The 20,608-nt window shown below is 42.6% G+C and overlaps 1 protein-coding gene across 1 annotated transcript; it reads left to right on the forward strand.

Annotated features, from left to right (window-relative positions):
• Positions 1–6,048: 6,048 nt before the first annotated feature.
• Positions 6,049–19,368, forward strand: lrrc74b (leucine rich repeat containing 74B; the record flags this gene model as incomplete). The annotated part of the gene is made up of 10 exons (XM_080738717.1): positions 6,049–6,189; positions 7,188–7,380; positions 8,199–8,341; positions 8,416–8,548; positions 9,981–10,187; positions 15,598–15,707; positions 16,810–16,925; positions 17,335–17,413; positions 18,166–18,261; positions 19,237–19,368. 10 exons carry the CDS (start codon positions 6,049–6,051, stop codon positions 19,366–19,368), a joined length of 1,350 nt encoding a protein of 449 aa, XP_080594843.1.
• Between the last annotated feature and the right edge of the window lie 1,240 nt (positions 19,369–20,608).

Consider the following 20,608-nt stretch of genomic DNA (forward strand, 5'->3'; position numbering starts at 1 on the left):
CTGCCATTGCTTTGCCTTCGGTGTGTTCTGCAGCTCCAGTAGCACTTTCCATGTTTATTTTGTTTATTATTTTTGTTAATCTCTCCACTGAAGGAAGGACCTGTAGTGTTGGAAACACAGATAAGGCCCATTGTTTCAAAAGGGCACGGTGGCGTAGTGGTTAGCGCTTTGCCTCACAGCTAGAAGGTCCTGGGTTTGATTCCCGTCGGGGGGCGCTGTGGGCACTGGGGGCGTGTTCCTCCCTCCACGTCATCAGTGCCCACACCCTAGGTGGGGTTGGCGATATGGCCTTTCTGTGTGGAGTTTGCATGTTCTCCCTGTGTCTCCTCCTTCACAAAAACATGCAGTAATCCTGGTCTCAATAATGCCTCCCCCTGGCCAGCCGGGGCGCCTGATGGAGGGGAAAGGAACTGGTTGGAATAACGTGTTCCTTCCACGCGCTACGTCCAAACCAGGGAAATCCCCACTGTCAGGTGAAAAGAAGCAACTTTGACTCCTCATGCATAGAAGGAAGCATGCGGTCAGTCCGTTGTCCCCCCAGGCGCGGCAGAGGGAGAGCAGAGCCCAGGATTACATAGGCAATTGGCACTGGGTGAAAATGGGTTACAAAATCGTGGGATAAAAATTATATAAATAAAAAAAGGGGCCTGCTACCGTAACTATAAGGATTAGAGTGAAAGCGAGTGACTGCCTTCTTTTTCTGTGCTTTTTTTCCTTTTTCCCCGACTGTTATTTGAGATGACTCTTATGTACAGTTTGCACTTGTCATGAGAACCATGAGCTATGCGAGAACCTCAGACAGCAGTTATTGCTTGTGAAGTACCAACTTAATGCATGAATCAGAACCAGCTTGTATTGTCACACCACAGGTGTAAAGAAGTGGGTGATATTATTTTTCTAACGTGCGCTCCATTTTGTAGTTTCCATGAGATGATAGAGGGTAGAGGTAGAGTAAGAGCATTAAAGAAAGAAAAAAACAATCAAATAACGGGTCAAAAAACTGGTCAAATAATGAAAATATATACTTATTGTAGCGATCAGTGCCCCGGCCCGAGCTGACCTTGCAACCCGCTGCACCAAATAGAGCCGAGCTCCATTGGCGGAGCAGTTACCCGTCTATTGTGGGGTCGCTACACTATTTACAGATAGTTCTGTTCGTGATGTTTAGTATGCTGTTGTGTACATGTTCTTTTTAACATTGCTGTCACACATGCAGGTAGGTACATAACATGCCGCCATTAGGCATACAAAATAAGTCTTTAGTGATCCCTGGAGAGAGATTCAGATGTCATAGCAGCAGACAGCAGTAAGAATGAAACACAGGAGGCGTATTGGGTAGTAAGAGTCAATAACTAAGATAAAGATAAAATACTGAGCTGCTGGCCTTGGATATCTGCACTGGATCTCTGAATGAGTGAACGTCAGTGTCTATCAAGAAATAGAAATTTATACTGAAGTTATAAATTATTATGGGTACTGCACTGTACATCTTTAATTTCCCCTCGGGGATCAATAAAGTACCTACCTATTATACTGTACTGTGCAGGTCTAGACCTTAGCAGCAAAGTGATAATTCGGAGTCCCAGGTGGTTCCTGAAGAGTTTTGCCTGTAAGCTATTATATATGAATATACGAGACTCTTCTATTAGCAGAGCGAGGCTTTCATACTGAGCATATGTATGAAAGACTGTTTCTCTCTCTCTCTCTCTCTTTCTCTCTCTCTCTCTCTCTCTCTCTCTCTCTCTCTCTCTCTCTTTCTCTCTCTCTCTCTCTCTCTCTTTCTCGCAGGGTATTCTGTTCATAGGTCCAGTGAGTTGGGGATTCTGACGTCATCCGGTCTGAAAGAAACAGCAGTGCTGGTTCGAGAATACTGTGCCAACTTTTGTACTGTAAAAAAAAAAGAAAAAAAAAGAAAAAGAACGAACTTTTTGTTTTTATAAAGGTTTTTGTTTGGCTCTTTGCAATTTGTCTGTAGCAAGTTGGATTGTTTTTTGCTTGTTAATGATACTTTTGAAACAAAACAAAGACAAAAAAAACAACAACAACAACAAATTGATAATTTTAACTCATGATGTGTGCACCCTGTATTATGGCCTGCCTCAATGTGAATGCATGACCAACACAAAACTATAGTCAAGACATATATTGTAATGTACTGTGTTCTTTAATGTTCCAATCAATGTGCTTTTATTGAAGTTTAATATTTGCCATAGCAAAATGGGCAAACTACTTCTGAGTACAAAATAAATTAATTAATATCACGCGCAGTAGTTTTCAACTCCATAAATATGAGTATTTGCGACTGTTTGGAAAATGTTGGGGCTAATGTCCCAGACGTGAGAAAGCATGTGGAAAAAAGGAGGCATTGAACAAGAAAGTGAGACAAATTGTCACTCAAACACTTTCAACCTGGCACCCCTATTTTGGGCATGTCATAAGCAAAAAAAAAAGAAATTATCTACAAGCTCAACGTGTCACATCACAATATGATCTTGTAGATCGGCTATTTTCGCTACTCGACTAGTGTATAGGGCTTAAAATATTTGGCACATTGATAGGCTTTTTTCTTTTTCTTTCTCCAAAATAACGACAAAGCAGACTGATGGTCTGACAAAATCCATCTGCGTTGCTGTCGGTTGTATCTTCTAGCCTATCCATCCACTCGTGACATTGTTGCCGAGTTTGATTCCCCCTGTTAATGCAGTGGCCGAACTGGGGGCAGTCGCGTAGGAAGGAATGCGTAGGGCAACTGCCACTCAGGGAAATCTTGAATTTGTGTCGGTGTGTTTCGTAACCAGGATCTAAATGCAAAATGATTTTTTCTCTCGAGGGCTCTGAGCTGTATCTCATGGATTAGAAAAAAGAGAGTATGCTTATATTATGTGACTGCCTTTCTATTGCTTGGCTGCTGTAACCAGTGACAACCGTGTCTGATGTTTGATAGATATACATAAAGTGGGGTGAGGGAAAGAGATTTCTAGGAAAATGTGGATTAACCGAAAGAAAGGGTAAAACTGTTGTTTGTTCTCAACGCATCATCATTACCAGCATAGACATTAAAGATCGATTTCTTTATCTCGGATTCCATGCAGTTTCTCTGTCACATAGACATCAGTGAGAAGATACATAGAACCTGGATTGTAAAGAGATGAAAAATCTGAGCTTTTCACACAGATCCAACTAGAGCCATCCAATGTATTTGCCTTTGTTTGTACCAAGTCCTTGCTGTCATCTACGTAGATTGCCTTAAATTTTGAAACTTCTATTCCTCAAATCCTATCCCTCAAATTCTTTTGGTTTAGCGGCTTATACTTCACATGTATCTCTCTTCTGTGCATGACTCTTAATGCTGTGGCTTGTCTGTCCTCCACCGCCCTTTCACTGTGACCTGAGGCTTTGGTTAAGTAGCATTGGCGTACATCGGTGCACGTATGTACATTGAGTGGGTGTCGCCACGAGTGCAGCCAGTTATGCTCTGCACAATGTTTATATCTTATTCGGCAAATTATCTCATCAGTTCATGCTGCTCTGATTTTTGTTTCTGTTTTACTCACTGGTTTCACGTGAATATAAGCATGCAGTCTTTGCACAAATGAATCATGCACACAGTAACCTTAACGCTACACAGTACAATAAGCCTGCTCCGTCTGCGTGCAGTATATAAAACTTCAGATGGCACACAAGTGACGGGAAACTTTGCACACGTTGCTTTCAGTGATGAATCACTTCCATCATCCCGTTAAATGGGAGGCAAGAGGCCACTGCCAGCCATCAAAGGAAGAGCATGGGTTTTGCAGACAGTGCTCCGACAAGTCAGCGCTGCCATGTGGATACATGCAAGGACTATATTTTTTAGTTCTGTTTGTTCAAATGAGTTTTAGATCACGGATAGTTTATCGTCCAACTCTCCTGCAGCTTTCTTCTTTATAGCTTCAGTGTTGTTGTTTTTTTCCACTTTTCCTTGTCTTGGGAGACAAATAAAAAATTGCTAATCGGCATGATGATGAAACAGTTATGTGTTCTCAATCAGTGGCGTCAGTTCAGCAAAAGCTAAGGTACCTTAACAACAGGCATGATGAATTTATAGTACATACATTTTTTTCCCCCTTGGCATACCCAATTTACGCCTCTGTTCTCAATGCAGAGAATATGTCACTGGGAGAAATGGGTGATTCTCCATTGATCCCCTTTGTAATCCCTTCTGGATGAATGTTTCCGCCAAATCATTTGTTTGCACAGGTTTATTTGAATTGAATCAAAGAGCCGTCGATATAACTCTGTGATGTAAAATGTGCAGCACGACGAAAATAAATCAAGATACAGCTTCTATACAGTATATATCTTATACATACAGTATATATACTGTATATACACATATATATATATTCAAAGTATATAAAAAAAGAGTACCACTAAACCTTTTCTAAGAATGTATTTTGATTATATAAATGGGTATTATGTCTTTTTTTGCTTGATATATAAAAGAACAAAGGCCTATTCTATGGTGTATCTCAAATAAACAGCTGCAATGACTTGATGCATGGCGTTTTTGTGTCTCCTGTTTATTTACCAGCACTGTGTCTGTCAGTTGGACTGTATTGTGTGTGCGTCCAGGCTTTTACCACATTAAACCTGAGGCCATGTTCTAAAAATGACTTCTATTAGTAGTTTTATTTTTTTATTTTTTAGGTCATTCTAAATTAAGCTTAACTTACGTGCCTATATTTGGACATGTTGTAGGCGAACATTCCCAAAGAATCACACCTAGTGTGAATTGAATGATGCTATTTATGAGTTAATTTCATTAAGCATCCTGCAAAGCTTGGCCAATGTGACCAACAAACTTGGAACGCTTTGTGCCAAAATGTAGGCCACTCTTCAGAGCCTGGACAAAGCCAGATGTTGGAACTTAATAAATTATACCCCCAACATACGCCAGTGTCATTTAGTGGGAGAAGCAGACCTACAGGCGATGCAACTTGTTGTGAGCTTGTAGATCGTCTATTTTATGTGGTTTTAAAGAGGCCTGGATAGCAAAGGTGTTGGAAGGTATTTTTTGCTAATTTCTTCTCTGTTTATGTATGTCTGCTGCTATGGATAACCTCTGACCCAAACAGCCTCTGTCTGCTACAAGGATCTTTGTTGTGTAACGGATCACGCATATTCCATGTTGATGCATCAGCTGCAAGGACTTTGCATTTACTTACCAATAAAAAGAAGCATTTAAATAAAAATTTGTTGCTGATGTTTTTGTTGTTGAATTGTTTTGGAGAAAGTAGCAACACTAAAATACTTTTTGCAACAATTGATTATTTTGTTAGTGATTATTCTATAGATTTTTCAATTATTTTATTCTTCAATGCACAATAGTGTAGCGCAAATATAGCAGATCTACAAGCAAGCAACATGTGTGAGCTTTTATAGGTCTGCTATTTTCGCTATATAAAAGTAATTTGATAAAAAGCTATTTGTTAGATAGATATTTGTTTCCCTTCCTCACCGAGTCAAATACATATAATTCTAGTGTAGCACCACTGATAAAGAAACACTTTTTTTCAGAAAACTATTAGGATTTAGAAGACATTCTAGAAGTCTTAATAATGGGTTAATTTGGGGGTCCATGACATGGGAGTGTTTGAGAGCCATGGTGTCCTAGAAACACTTAAACTCATCTCCATGGTAACGTGTCAACACAGCAAGTCAACCAAACACTATACGGATCCTATTGGCTCCTGGGCACCAGGAAGTGAGCCAGCTGCTTCTACAATAAGCCAATTCGATTGGCAGTTAACAGTTTTTTCACGAGTTTGACCCTCCCACAAAGAAGATTAGTAGACCAGTGCACTGATTTTACCCAGTACACACACACACACACACACACACACACACACACACACACACACACACACACACACACACACACACACACACACACACACACACACACACACACACTGAATCTTATAAAAGTGAACCTAGCTAAAAAATAATATCCAAGTGTCACTAACACACCCTTCTCAAGTTGAGTCCCCATGCAGCGCTGAAGCCATGGTCCATGGGAAGAAGCTGACCACAGAGACCCTGCTGCCTTCTGTGTTGGAGGATGATGACGCTGAGACAGAGGGCGAGAAGAGAGACAGCAGACCCCCAATCACACCTGAGAAAGATTTAAGCCAGGTGGGCCACCAGGTAGGCGATTCTATCTGTGTGAGTGTGAGGGTGCATGTGGATGTACGTGTACGTGTACGTGTACGTGTACGTGTACGTGTACGTGTGCGTGTGCGTGTGCGTGTGTGTCGTGCGTGTGTGCGTGTCTGACTACTCTGTAAAAATCCTTAGTGTTAATTCAACTCCTAGGAAAATTAACAGCTGACGATTTTACAATGTACAAAGACGGAAGAGAGGATGGTGTGTCAAGAGTCGAGGCACGCAGGGACTCACCGCTTCAGAAAAGTGGCTTTTAACCATGATCCTATGCGCACGGCCGCTCTTTCCTAGTTTCCTTGCTTGAGGCAATTCACCAGCACAGACTAAAGACTGATTATTTTCATTTCAAGGATCAAACCTTTGACCCCTCCATTCTCCCGTGCATTCATTAGACACAGGCTACTCACCTTGAAAGATTGTGTTAATTGCACTTTTATGTGGTCAGTTCACAGAAATGCGTGACTCGGGGTGGGTGGAAAAAGAATAATGCATGCAGGGTGTCTTGTGTGGCACAAACCTTGAACGAACACGGATGTTGTTCCATACACTGAAAAAAAAAACTAGGGAGTGGCAAAAAAAAGGTGACCACTTAAGCTGCAATTTTATTTGTTTATTTTTTACACTAAAATATTTTTTTTGAAGGAGAGGAAAACAACAGATTAGTCAGCAAAAGAATTTCAGAGATGGAGAAAATAGGCACACAATAATAGAAACTGAGGTTAAATGCGAACGCTAGGGGGTGGCAATTGCCAAATTCCCAAATGACGCCCCATATCGCGATCATTTCACAGGCGGAGTCATGGAGGCATGCTGCTCTCGTTGTAAAGAAAGCACAGCGATAAGAAGGTTGGCAGTGACAGGACACAGCGTGTCCACATGGGGGACGCTGGCGATGACTAGAATTGGGAGCAAATAAATAAATAAATAACAGCTAGCTATGGCCAATTTGTCCTGAAGCCTTTTCTCTCCTCTCTTTCCAGTGGACCATTTCCCGTGCGGGGGTCGACTCACGTGGGCCGACTGGCCGCCACGCGAGCCCTGAGGAGGAGGTGCTTGACAGGGCTGAAAGAGGGAAGGGAGAGGGAGAAGAGGAGAAAGGAGTGGACAGTGAAGGAGAGGAGCTGGAGTGTGTCATCGCAGGCGAGGACTATGACACCGACCTGGAGTTGGAAGGTGGGGCAGAGTCGATAATGAAAAAGGAGGGCGGGAGTCGTGGAAGGGTGGGCGACGTGACGTCGCTAATAGACGTTGTGATAAAGTGCATCAGAGAGCTAAAGCACCCGACAATCTCCCATCCTTGTCTCTTTTTCTTTTCTTTTTTTTGACAGCCGAGAGAGAAATGGCTTACCGACGTGAGTCATGCATTTGACACGAACACTTTCGTCCACACCACACAGACCTGCCGGCTTTTTCAAACTCTCGAGCATCACCTTGCATAAGAGCCCCTGGTTAAGAGCGTAAAAGTCATTGGCTCTCTCAACTGTTGGTCCAATTCCAACTGGCACTCGCTTTGCAAACGCACGTCTCTCAGTTTAAATCGTTACCCCCCCTCACTCTCACTGACTCTCTCTCTCTCACTCTCGCTTTTCCTCTCCCTCTGCCTCTGTCTCACTCTTCCTCTGTCTACAGGGTCTCCAAATGATTGGTGAAAAAGGAGGGAACAGAAATGTGAAACAAAATAGAAACACCTACGCACTGTCGCCCACACATGTGGAGCCCTGCATCTTAATGACTCCATCTCAGCCCTTTGTATCACGCTTTTCTTTTTTCCTTTTCTTTTTGCCAGAAGTGAAAACCATCTGGTATGAATGAGCTCCTCAGACACGGTGAAACAAACCTCATGCCAGGGAATTACCAAATGGAACACGAATAGAGCCCTGAGGAAAACACCAAAACTTGTTTTTCTCTAGCTCTCTCTTATTGGTATTTCGTAATGCATGAGTGCTGACAAAAACACACATTGGCTCATGCTTCGTTTACTTCATTTACAGATACGCGGGAGACGTACGACCCTACAGGACAGTCCTGCTATGTGGAGGCGTGCAGAGTTCTACAAGTGGTGCCCGCCTCGTACTTCCTGCGGTCCACGCAAAACACTGAGTTGTCCATAACGCACCGTGGCCTCGGACCCCAGGTAAATAAAAAAGTGAGTAAATACCTCAAAGATTTACAGTACTTCTGTAAATGTACTTTACATCACTTGTGCAGGGCACCACAGCTCTGGCGGTTCCCCTGGTAACCAACACGTGCATCCAGAGGCTCAACCTGAGAGATAATTGGATGGAAGGAGCAGGCGGAGCAGCCATGGCTGACATGTTGAAGGAGAACTGTTACATTACAGGTGATTGCACTGGACTCTCCCTGTCTGTCTCATTGTTGCGACCGTAGGTCGCATTTACTACCAAAACCTCCACCGGCTGTCTGTGAGTGAGTGAGTGAGTGAGTGAGTCAGTCAGTCAGTCCGTCACACTTTTTCCCTGCTTATATCTCCGCACCTGTTGACCCGATCCATGCCAGATTTTACACACACACTCCTTGCCTGCCAAACTACAACCTCCAAGGACCCCCGGAGCCCCAGGGACCTGGGGGACCCCCAGATGTAAAAAATGACCAAATGTGCAAAAATGACCAAATGACCACCCCAACGGGGCTGCTCACGGGGAATTCCCGGGGACCACCGACTCCTGGTGCTCCAGAACGGATGCAAAAGTGGTGGCGCCCCCAGTGGAGGACCCCCTGCCACTGCAGCGCACATAAAATGCCGTAACTCGGGCTAGGAGCGTCCGGGAGAGCCGGGGCCGGTACCTATTCGTCCGCCAAGGCAACGCGGAGACCCCACCCCTCATTTCTCACATGGCCCTATTCTAGCGCCACCTTCAGGCCGATTTTTAAAACACATTTTTGGACACTGCTCCTACAGTTTATGCCCTAAAATCACGAATATCACTACACAGCATGTTTACACTCATGTCATCAACATGGATCAGGAAGATTTGGGAAAAACACATTTTTGCCCTATTTGTGGAGATAAGCCACCTACGGTCGCTTATCTCCCGATTAGGGAGTCTTACTGGTACTGTATTTCACCATTCAGCTCCTCTCTGACCCAGCACACGCTACCCCATTGTGTGCTACTGTTACACCTGGATTCCCCCATTCAACCCGTCAAGACCTGGAATTATTTTATACTTCAGCTATTGAAAAATAGCAGATATACAAGCTCAGCTTGTAGATCTGCTATTTTTATAGAATTTACAGAATCAGGAAAAATATACAAAGACTTCGAAAATAGCAGATCTACAGTCACAGATGCGTTCCAGGGTGAACTCTCTGGCTTGCTGTCAGTAGGGGTCATCAGTATACTGGCAAAATGTACTTGATGAAAGACGTGTCCATGTCTGTTAAAAAAAACTTTAAAATCATTATAATGTTCTTATTTTGTTAATGTAATGTGCAATGAAAGCAGTGACTGTGATAAAACCCAATTATTGAAATCCCAAACTTGGACCATGCTGCATTAAATGCCTGAATGCAGCCCGTATAAGCAGTGGCTGGTGTGCCAGTCTCCAGGTTTTCTTCAGAATAGACCGTGCATTTTACATTCACAAGAGTTACAGATCATCATTTATAGCTGGGGACCACCTGGAACCCCCTTAAGGACCACTAGTGGTCCCCGGACCCGTGGTTGAGAACCACAGGTCGTAGGGGTTACATTTGTATTCTCTTTGGACTAAATCATTTGACTGTGTTGTGTGTGTATGTCCTCATCCCAGAGGTAGACCTGTCAGACAACAGGCTGGGGGAACACGGGGCCAGGGCCGTGGCCACCATGCTCCAGGAAAACACCACCCTGGTGTCTCTCAATCTGTCTGGGAACCACCTGAACAGCCAGGCTGCCCAGCACCTGGCCCGGGCCCTCACCACCAACACCAAGCTGCAGGCCCTGGACCTCAGCCACAACACCATGGGAGATGCAGCAGGTAGTAGTGGAAGTAGAGGTAGTATCTGTAACTCTTGAGAATGTAAAATGCACGGTCTATTCTAAATCTGTGGTAGAAGTACTAATGATGAATTTGTGATGAATTCATATATTCTCCTTTTGCACAAAGTAGTGCATTGCAAGATAGAGGGCGATCCCTTTTAGTCACAGCCTACCACTACTTCCTGTTCATTCACAGAGCATTGCTTCTAGTCATTTACTCCATTAGATTTCTTTTCACTTTTTTCAACTTTTATTACTTGGGATGGTAAAAAGATGAGGCAGACAAATAAAATGTATTTTGACAAGTAATAAAAGTTGAAAAAAGTGAAAAGAAAGCACTTTAATCTAATGGAGAAAATGACTAGAATCAATGCTCTGTGAATGAACAGGAAGTAGTGGTAAGGTGTGACTAAAAGGAATCTGGCGCCCTCTATCTTGCAATGCACTAATTTGTGCAAAAGGAGGATTAATCAATCATTAATTGTGTTAATAATTAATTGTGTTAGTAAGTGTTAATTAAGTGTTAATTACATTAACTATATTATGGCGTGTTACCGGTCAAAGTATAGGTAGGTAGGCCCAATCCAGGTCAAATATTGCTCATCTACAAGTGAAAGTTGCTCTGTCAAATTTGTACTTGAGTTGAAGTAATGGAATACTTGCTTTTAAAGATACTCAAGTTTTCAAAAGAACAAATTACAAAGTACATTTTCTTTTTCATATATGAGTGCATTGCTGTATTACACATTTTGATATTTCCCCCCCAAATTCTATTTTTTTCCAGAATTCAGTATTGTCTATTGTCATATTCTAAAATATCAGTAATAGCGAATAGCAGAACTAAAAGCTCACAACATGTAGTGATGGGACACATTATGAGCTTGTAGATCTGCTTTTTTCATTATATTTGAAATAGGGCTTAAAGTGAAAAATCTTTTTTCTATAGAATACTCACCCATGGAGACTTGAATTCATGGATATTTATTGTTTTTGGCACATTCCAAAGCCAACACTTTGATGACCAGTAGTGGTTCCCTATGGATCAAATTATTGGTGTAGGAATGCGAATTTTCATTTTGGGGTTGGACCTCTGTATCCCCTCAAGTGGTTAATACATAATGTATCCATTCCTAGAAATGGCAGAAGTGCAATATTTCTCTTTATAATAGTGGAGAGTATCGAAAAATGCAAATACTTATGTAAAGTACAGATACTCAAAAAAATTCATTTAATTTTACCTCTTGAACCCCAATGCCCCCGCCGGCGGGGGCAAAAGGTGTTGACCTCTGAACAGCTGTCAATAAATGTCAATAAATCAATAGAGACCAAATCAAACTACAATTTCTTTGTTGGTTATTGTTACAGTGGTCCTACAGCATAATAATCAGCTGCCATTGTACTTTTCATCCATACATTACTCATATTACAGTATTATTACTACTTATTGTTACTCGTTTTTATCGTTTTCCTCCCTATACTTTAACATTACTAATACTACAGCACTACTCTCACTAAAACATCTGTAGAGTTTACATAGTTTGGAGTATATTCATACAATTTTGCCTATCAATTGATGACACCTTGGTGAACAATTTCTCTATTCACTATATATGTTTTCAATGAGGTCTTGAGGCTCATTCACTATTCAAAAGGCAAAATTTCCATAGGCGGAGGTCTTTTTCAATCATCTTTTCCTTGGTAAATGATCACAGCAGGACAATTTGGTAAGAGAAATGTGATGTTTGACACTGCATTTGTGAATTTTCAGGGGTTCGCTGACATTTGGTGAGTCAAGAGTATATAGCCACAATCATGGTAGTTTTTTGTCCACAACTGTTCCAATTTGGGCATACATTTTAGGCAGATTTTTCCCCTGGACCCCCCTGGGGCTTAACAGGTTGTACATTACTCAAGTAAAAGTACTTTGTTACTGTCCACCACTGACCGCAGTGACAACATCTGCGGTTGTCTTTCTTGTAGCTTGTGAGCAGGCTAGGAGCAAATGACAGCTCTCTTTGATCTATGGTGCCTTCTGTTGCTTTCTAAATGGCCATTGCTATTCCAAAACAATAATTTAATGTGACTCTTCCTTTTAGTCACGCCCCGAGGAAGGCCCACGCAGGTCGAAACCGGTTGGCGTCCTCTGACTGGCTTTTTAAATGCTTTTATTTTTGTTGCATGCCCTGAGACATTAAAAGGCTGTTTTAATCATGTCCTTGCTCGTCCGGAGTGTGCTGGGAGTTAGCCTGAGGGATTCCTTTTCATCAATAATTTAACATTGTATGCTTCAGAAAACACAGCAAATACAGCAAGTTGAACTGTTATCTAGGAAAAAAATTACAGGCAGGCAGGCAGGCAGGCAGGCAGGCAGGCAGGCAGGCAGGCAGGCAGGCAGACAGACAGACAGACAGACAGACAGACAGACAGACAGACAGACAGACAGACAGACAGACAGACAGACAGACAGACAGACAGACAGACAGTGGGTACATGGGTAGATCAATCTTTTATTGATCTCTCCTGTGGGATCAATCCAGTCCAGAAAAACACGACTGTAGATGTATCTTGCTCACATGTTTCAAATGCACATTTACTTACAAACAGCTTGTTATTCAGACAGAAAATAGGTTTACAATGGTATCCTAGTTGCTTTGTAGCATTCCATTGTTTTCTTAGCACTCAACCTTTTTGACCACTTAACTTGTCGTTTGTTGCCTAGGCTTCATAGAAGATGTGGCCACAAGATACTTATCATTGTAAGGTTTAATTGAACAGTAACTGCAAAGAGCACCTCGTCTCTCCTCTCTTGTTCTTCTCTCAGCTTGAGACGTTTACTTCTAAACTAAACTAAACTAAAACAGGCGATTCACATGAACAATATGCATGCAATAACCGGACAAAACATACTGTAGATGTATGTATATGTTTGTATTCTTTTAATAATATATATTTTCCTTTCACCGATGAGATGCATGGATTGAGACTTTGCCTGTAAATGGGTTGTACGGTATGTATGTAAGGTTGTACAGTATGTATGTACTGTATTTCAGATACATTTAATTAATATACTGCCTATCTCTATTTGCACTGTACGTTCACTTACAGTAGTTCAGTTCCCCGTTCAGGCAGGAAACATTGAGGGTCAGACGTACACCAGCTGCATGTACGCCTGCTATGCCCACTGGGCTTCTGTGTAAATTAATTACCTAATCGGAAGGTCTGGGGATAAGAAATTACCCCTCAGGACCAAGGAGTCAATTTGTCTGCATACTGTAGATGCATCATCTATATTTCTATTAAATAAAAATGATTGTATACATGGACTTTGTATCAGCCATCTTTAAATGGTATACACTTGCAGTGGTACCCAGGAGAGTAGAGAAATCCACGGCACGACACTGGGGGACAGGGGTGTCGCACCAAATTCTGGGCCCTGGGTACAAGGATTCACTGCGGGCCCCCCATGAATGTTCTTCAAAGGGGTAGGGGGTTTAACCCATTTAGACTGGGAAGGCATTATTACACATTATTTAGTGCTTTAACTATTGAAAAATAGCAGATCTACAAGCTTGCAGTGATCTGCTATTTTTGAAAAATCTTGATTTTCTTCTGTCAGTGGTTCTCAAACTTTTTCATGTGAAGGACCCCCAAAAAATGATATGTATTTGGCCATGGACCCCCATCTCAAAATATTTAGTTCAAGGGATCCCACAGAAGCAAAACCCTAACCCTAACCCAGTTACAAATGTTTGCTTAAAAATACATATTTTCAAAGATTTGCACCCATTTTCACGACATTAAGTGCCACGCTGTGAGCTTGTATATCTGCTATTTTTCAATAGCTAAAGTATATGAAATAATTAACACCCCTCCACCTTGGGCCCTATACTTTTCCGCCCCTTGTGACGCCCCTGACTCTAGTAATAAGTCTGTGCTCAAGCATGCACATGTAATCCCCACGACACCTTGTTCCCACCCACGGTCCTCCCATCCCAACTCCCACACAAACACACACACTCCCCGACCCCGTTCTCTTGCACGACGCCCAGCAGTAATGGATTACATTAAAGACTAGGCCCTATTCTTGCAAGGCAGTCGGAGGACTTGTGTAGGAGATCGTGGCATTCAAAGGTCAAGGATATGTGCCTTAATTAAAAAGCGTCTGTCAATTATCGTGTGAATGAGCTTTGTGACAGGTACCTTATGTTAGAGTGATAGGCCAGGAGGCAGTGCACAGCAAAATCCTCAGTGTAATTGAACTCAGATCGTAAGAAAATGGAACCGAAACACTTTTGGTTCCATTTGTACAGTCAGAGTTATACATGGGCATATTAAGACTGAGGATTTTATTGTGTGGGTGTATGATGCAGGTAATTGGAAATAACACTCTACTGCAAGAGCGACCACCTTGCTTGTCTCATCTCTGTGTGCTCGGCTATGATTCATACGCGCATTTAATTTATTTCAGCTCTCTCCCACAGTAGGAATATCAAAGGCTATCCACATGTGGTTTGGGTGCACTCTTGCATACACAGGCCTCTTGTGAGTTAAGTACACCGATCTAACACACTGGCATTTTATGAGATTCCAGCTTTGGCGTTATTGCTTTCTCACAAAGCCGAGTTAGAGATCTTATCTCAGTGGAATGGGTTTGACGGGGGCATCTCTTGTTTCTCCTCCTTCCCCCGGGTCTCCTCGCTCAACAGCACTGTCATACATTGAAATATGCATTGCAGGGATCTCAGGGGACTGGATGGGTAGATGGGAGGGGATATACATGTTACTGTCAGAGGCTGATCATGGGTAGGTATCACAGTAAAAAATAGATCCTTAGTGGCTTACACTTACTCTTAACTGTACAAATCAGTGTGCTTCCTTTCAAAGAATACAAAAGATGCCTGTTTTCATTAGCTTGATAAGGACATTTTCAGTCAAAAGAACACAATAAGGGCAATTTCTCTTTGCAATAGCAGATTCGTCTGGCTACGCAAGGCTATACTTCTTAACAAGACAATTAGAATCACCTTTATTGCTACATCACACATTTACAGGTGCAAAAGAGAATTAATATTTCCTTTTTTTTAATTGAGCAAGTGAAGACAGTGTGCAGGTGTTTTTTATTCTTCCTTCGTACTCCACCAACACACCTGTCACAAAGATTCTATTCAGGTGTGCAAGAGACTTTTGATTAAAATTGTAGTCCCTTTGCCACCGGGCCATCTGGCATCTGAGACTTTGCATACTAAATGAAGGGTCCTGTCACCATCACAGCAATATAACCCATAATATTTTAGATTTTATGATGTCCTTGTTCACAAAAACGTATAAAGCTGCATGCATATGGTATATGTTGACAGTGTTGCGTTTTTTTTTCTTGTTTGTCTGTTTGTTTGTGTTTTCATTCTCAGGGGAGAAGCTAGGGGACTGTCTGTGTGAGAACACTGGGCTGAGATCACTGAGTCTGGCCTGGAACGAAATACGAGGAAGAGGAGCAGTGCTGCTGGCCAAGGGCCTCGGGGTAACTCACTAGGACATCCACATTTGATCTTAACACAAAAGCCCAAATTTACACTTCTTCGCAGACACCAGACACGAGAGGTGTCTCATTAGAAAGAAAAGGGGATTGCAAAAATAGGTTACTTACCACTTAAGCCCCATTTCTAAAATAGCGAAAATAGTGGATAACTATTTCCGATATCCGTTTGGGGGGTCAAAAGAGAGTCTGTTTGAAAATGTTCGCATATTTACATTCCCAATATTGGGATGCCACAATAAAAGGCTAAATTATAACACATGTAACATGTAGATGGACTGGCATCGATTGCAATTAAATCAGATTCATCTGCAAAAACAATTCAGTTGGGGAAAGTATGCATAAAATAACTGAATTTGAGGTTAAATGTGAACACTAGGGGAGGCAATTGCCATCCCCTGATGCCCCAAATGACACCCCTGAGTGACACTGGGTAATCTTGGTAATCACATCACAGATTCATAATTCATAATCTTGTTTGAGGAGTGTGATGTGAACACTAAACAGTTGTGCTCACATTAAAATTTTTCGGTGCAGCGCTTCGGATCAGATATGCATGACTTTCTCAGTTTCTTAATCTCTTCCAAAGTGCACACTAGTGAAAGTAACAGGAGGCAAATCCAGTTGCATTCATCCAATGGGAAAACCCTTGGGAAAAGACAACACAAAGCCACATATTGGAAAGCCATGTATTGGAGCGGTTAGCACCACTCAAAAAAAGACAGATTCAATGTTTAAATCTTTGAAAAGGCCACGTCTGGTATTTATCAAGCATCTAAGAGCGGCGGTGCTGAAGTACAATCAGTTTTGCCTTTACCATCTTAACGACTGACATGGCCCAGGAGACATGGAGCATGGCAGGCTGCTCTGATAGGCTGGATAGATATGGGACCCAGAGCCTTATTAATGTCAGATCCATACCTCTGGCTTTCTGTAATTGGATCTGTTTCCTTACTCCTCACGTAATCTGGTTAGAGAATATTCCAAGTCTTTATTTGTTGCCGCACGACAAGAGAGACGGCCTAGCCTTTGTTTTCCTGATGATACGTTTTGCAAAATGACACTGTGTTGCATTCCTGTGTTCCAGGCAAACATATTCCTCAGGTCACTGGATTTGTCGTATAACGGCATGGGGAAAGAGGGGGCCTTCGCTCTAGGAGAGGCACTCAAAGAGAACAACGTCCTTGAAGAGCTGAATATAAAGTACATACCTTTGTTATCTGTGATCTGGTAATCATGTTACCGAATCTTTGAGTTCAAGAGAGTGCAAAGGTTGCTTCCCTGGCTTGGACCTCCCCTTCATCATCGGGGCAGAAATGGCAAGTATGCCATCTTTTACCTTCTTTGGTCATGCATACGGTATGAGGCAAAAAGGTACAAAAGAACAATCTTTGAAGCCCTGCACCTGCATCTTAATGGCTGGTGATGATTCATGTAACCTCAAAGTACAGAACTAGAGTCCCAGCCAGGCAAAGGAAAGTTTGCATCAGAACTCCCGAAGCCAAATTGCTTTGAATAATATCATCTAAAAACACCTTTTAGATTGCTTGCTCCACACTCCAGTACCCGTTGTGTTCTTTTTTTTGCTGTTATTGTTTGTTTGTCATCACAGCAACAATCGCATACCCCCTGAAGGAGCTATCCGCCTTGCCATGGGCCTCGGAGTAAACACGACGATTAAATCCCTCAACGTAAGCTGTCAGGAGAAGACTGACTCATGTTTTGGAAGTCAACAGGGGGCATCCATTGATAAAACATTAATAGATGAATCATTGCACTGCTTTTTTAATGTCAACAGAAGCACGGTTCACAGAGACATGCACATAAAGGGACTGCATACACGTATGCACACTAATCGACTGCATCAACATTTAACCACATGAACCCTTGCATCCCTCCTTATTCTGGGGGGCGAATATTTGGTGAAAATAGTCAACGTACAAGCTATTTTCTGTGAAGATATTTTGTGTAGAGGGAAATAAGGTGGGGTCAATGATTTATGAGTGGTCAATAGAATATACGCATAATTTTATCCTATGTGGGTTTGGCTGGTGAAAGGGCCTTTCTGTGTGGAGTTTGCATGTTCTCCCTGTATCCCCTAGGGTAGGTATACCCTCACAAAAAACATGCAGTAATCCTGGTCTCTATACTGCCTTCCCCTGGCCAGCCAGAGGGGAAAGGAACTGGTTCGGAGCCCTCCCCAGGTTGGCAGAGGAAGAGTAGCGCCCATGATTACAGTTTAGCACTGGGTGAAAAATGGGTTACAAAATGCGACAGCTTATCTGTATAGCCTACAGTATGTGAACAGGTCAATTTGTGGAAACCCAAATTGAAATCAAGGCACACATGTTCAATCAATTACAGTTGTCTAATGTCTATATATCGTATGCTGACATGCCCCAGCATGCATTTGTGATTGGGTTTTATATTTCTCTTTTGTCAGATGGGTCGGAATCCCATTCTGAGTGCCGGCTGCTATGGGATCCTCAAGTCTCTTCAGGGAAACCCAGAGTCGGCCATGGAGACGCTCATCTTCTCAGTACGCCATCATCATGTGACTTATCTATCATTATCTGCATACCGTCGCTGTCGGGTGGAAACCATTTATGTCCAAAACTCCATTCTATGAATGGAAAAATGATAGTGTATAGTAGAGATGGACAGGAAACAGGGAGAGAGAGATGGGGAGAGACATGCAGCAAAGGCTACACCAGTAAGACTCCCTAATCGGGAGATAAGCGACCGTTGGTCGCTTATCTCCACAAATATCACAACCTCCACCTCTCACGTCATACGGGTAGCCATAGTTACACCTGGAATGTTGAATCTCCATATATGGAGATAACCTACGCATCACACAAAGTCTGACCTCACCAGCCCATACTTGGGCATGGACGACTTATATCTCCATATACGGAGATGGCCATATATGGAGATACGATGACATCACAGAGTCCACAGCTGATGATGTGGCGTGATGTCATACAATAAACAAACAAGCCCTATATACTGATGCGATACGATGACATCACAGAGTCCACAGCTGATGATGTGGCGTGATGTCATACAATAAACAAACAAGCCCTATATACTGATGTGGAGATATGAGCAGGGCAAAGGTGTGACGTGTGACGTGTGACCGACCGACCGACCGACCGACGGACGGACGGACGGACGGCCGGTGGAGGTTTTCATAGTAAGCTGCTCCCTGACGGTCGCAATTATAGAGCCTAAGTCACAAGCTTGTTAATACGATTAATTATTATTATATTTTATAGTAAAAAAAAGAGAAAAAAAACTGCAGACCGTGTCACATTGTGAGAGATCAGCTATTTTTTGCTACGTTTATGTGACACTGTAGTGTGACGAAGTAGGGCATTCGTTTATGTAAAAAGCATTAAAATGTTCAAATAATGGAGAGATACAGTCCAAGGTTTCTACTCGACAGAAGAACATACACTCTTGCAGAAGTCATTCAATGAATTTACACATCTCCCTCCCTGTCTCTTTCCAGGACATCACTGTGAATCAGGATTTTGAAGACTTGTACAGCGCCGTGAAAGAGATAAACCCAAACCTCAAAGTGAAACACGGAGGAATAATTGGCACATTCAGAAAGCCAGCAGCTTCGACAGTGTCTCTGTGATTGCAGCCAGAAAACGTGCAGAGGCTTCCTTTGAAAGTCTACATTTTCCATCACCATTGGGTGCTCTAGTCTAAAGCCAAAGCCAAGGGGTGATTATACCTGAAAGAATATCACAGACACGTTTTACACCATAATATCCTCTTGAATGAAATGTAATTAGCGTAAATTCAATTTGCTGGATGCCTAAATTATTCAGGTAATAATGCCAGAGATCTAAATAACAAGATTTTCAACAACCACAAAAAAGAAAAATGTCTTGCGGTACGTTGTACGCAGTACAGTAGTAGAACCTTGTGCACTTGGGGAAAAACTATATTTCCTTGAAATATCTGACAGTAGTCATATACAACAGTTTGTTATATTTTCAAATACATTATGTTTCCTACCTATTAATCTATCTGTGCGTGTGTGTGTGAGTGCGTGCGTGCGTGCGTGCGTGCGTGCGTGTGTGTGCGCGTGCGTGCGTGTGTGTGTGTGTGTGTGTGTGTGTGTGCGCACGCGTGTGCGTGTGTATGTGTGTGTGTGTCTGGAAACTTTCTCCCCAATTTAATAATCATCAATTCCCAATGTGTACTCTGGTGGTCCATGAGACTCTAGATGCTCTGAAGGCTGTAGATAACCACATGTCTCCTTTGGTGTACATGGAGTCAGCCAGTAACCTCTTTTCACCTGCAGTGAGGAGTTACGGCAGGAGAGCGTCACCACATGCACAGAGTTTCCCGCTATCTCCCCCAGAACCTGTCCTGCGGAACAGGTGGCCTGACCAACCAACAAGGGGGTTGATAGGACATAATCCCTCTCCCATTTCACCCCAAATAACTCCAGTGTTTGTGTTAACCACACGTGTGTGTGTGTGCGTGCGTGCATGCGTGTGTACGTGTCCTCCGTGTCTCCGTCACCGTTGGCACGATGGCAGCAAAACTGTGCACGCACACTCCCAGGCCCCAATCTTTTTTACGTGGGCCTGTTATAGCGCCACCAGGAGGCGGATTTGTGCAAAACACATTTTTGGACAGTACTCCAACAGATTTTGTCCAAAAGTCATGCAAATCGGTACACAGAATCTCTATAGTCATTAAACTGGTGTTTCAGATTCTTCATATTCCGTCCTGATTGGCTAAGATTGGCTTCCAAAGTTTGCAAGAGTCCTTTTGAACAAAATGTCTCAAATCATGAACACAGAGTGCGATTTCCGTGAAATGCTGTTCCCACTTCAGCCTCATGGTGGCGCTTAACAGGC

The sequence above is a fragment of the Nannobrachium achirus genome, assembly GCF_963921795.1.
Source record: "Nannobrachium achirus genome assembly, chromosome: 12".
Classification (NCBI taxonomy): domain Eukaryota; kingdom Metazoa; phylum Chordata; class Actinopteri; order Myctophiformes; family Myctophidae; genus Nannobrachium; species Nannobrachium achirus.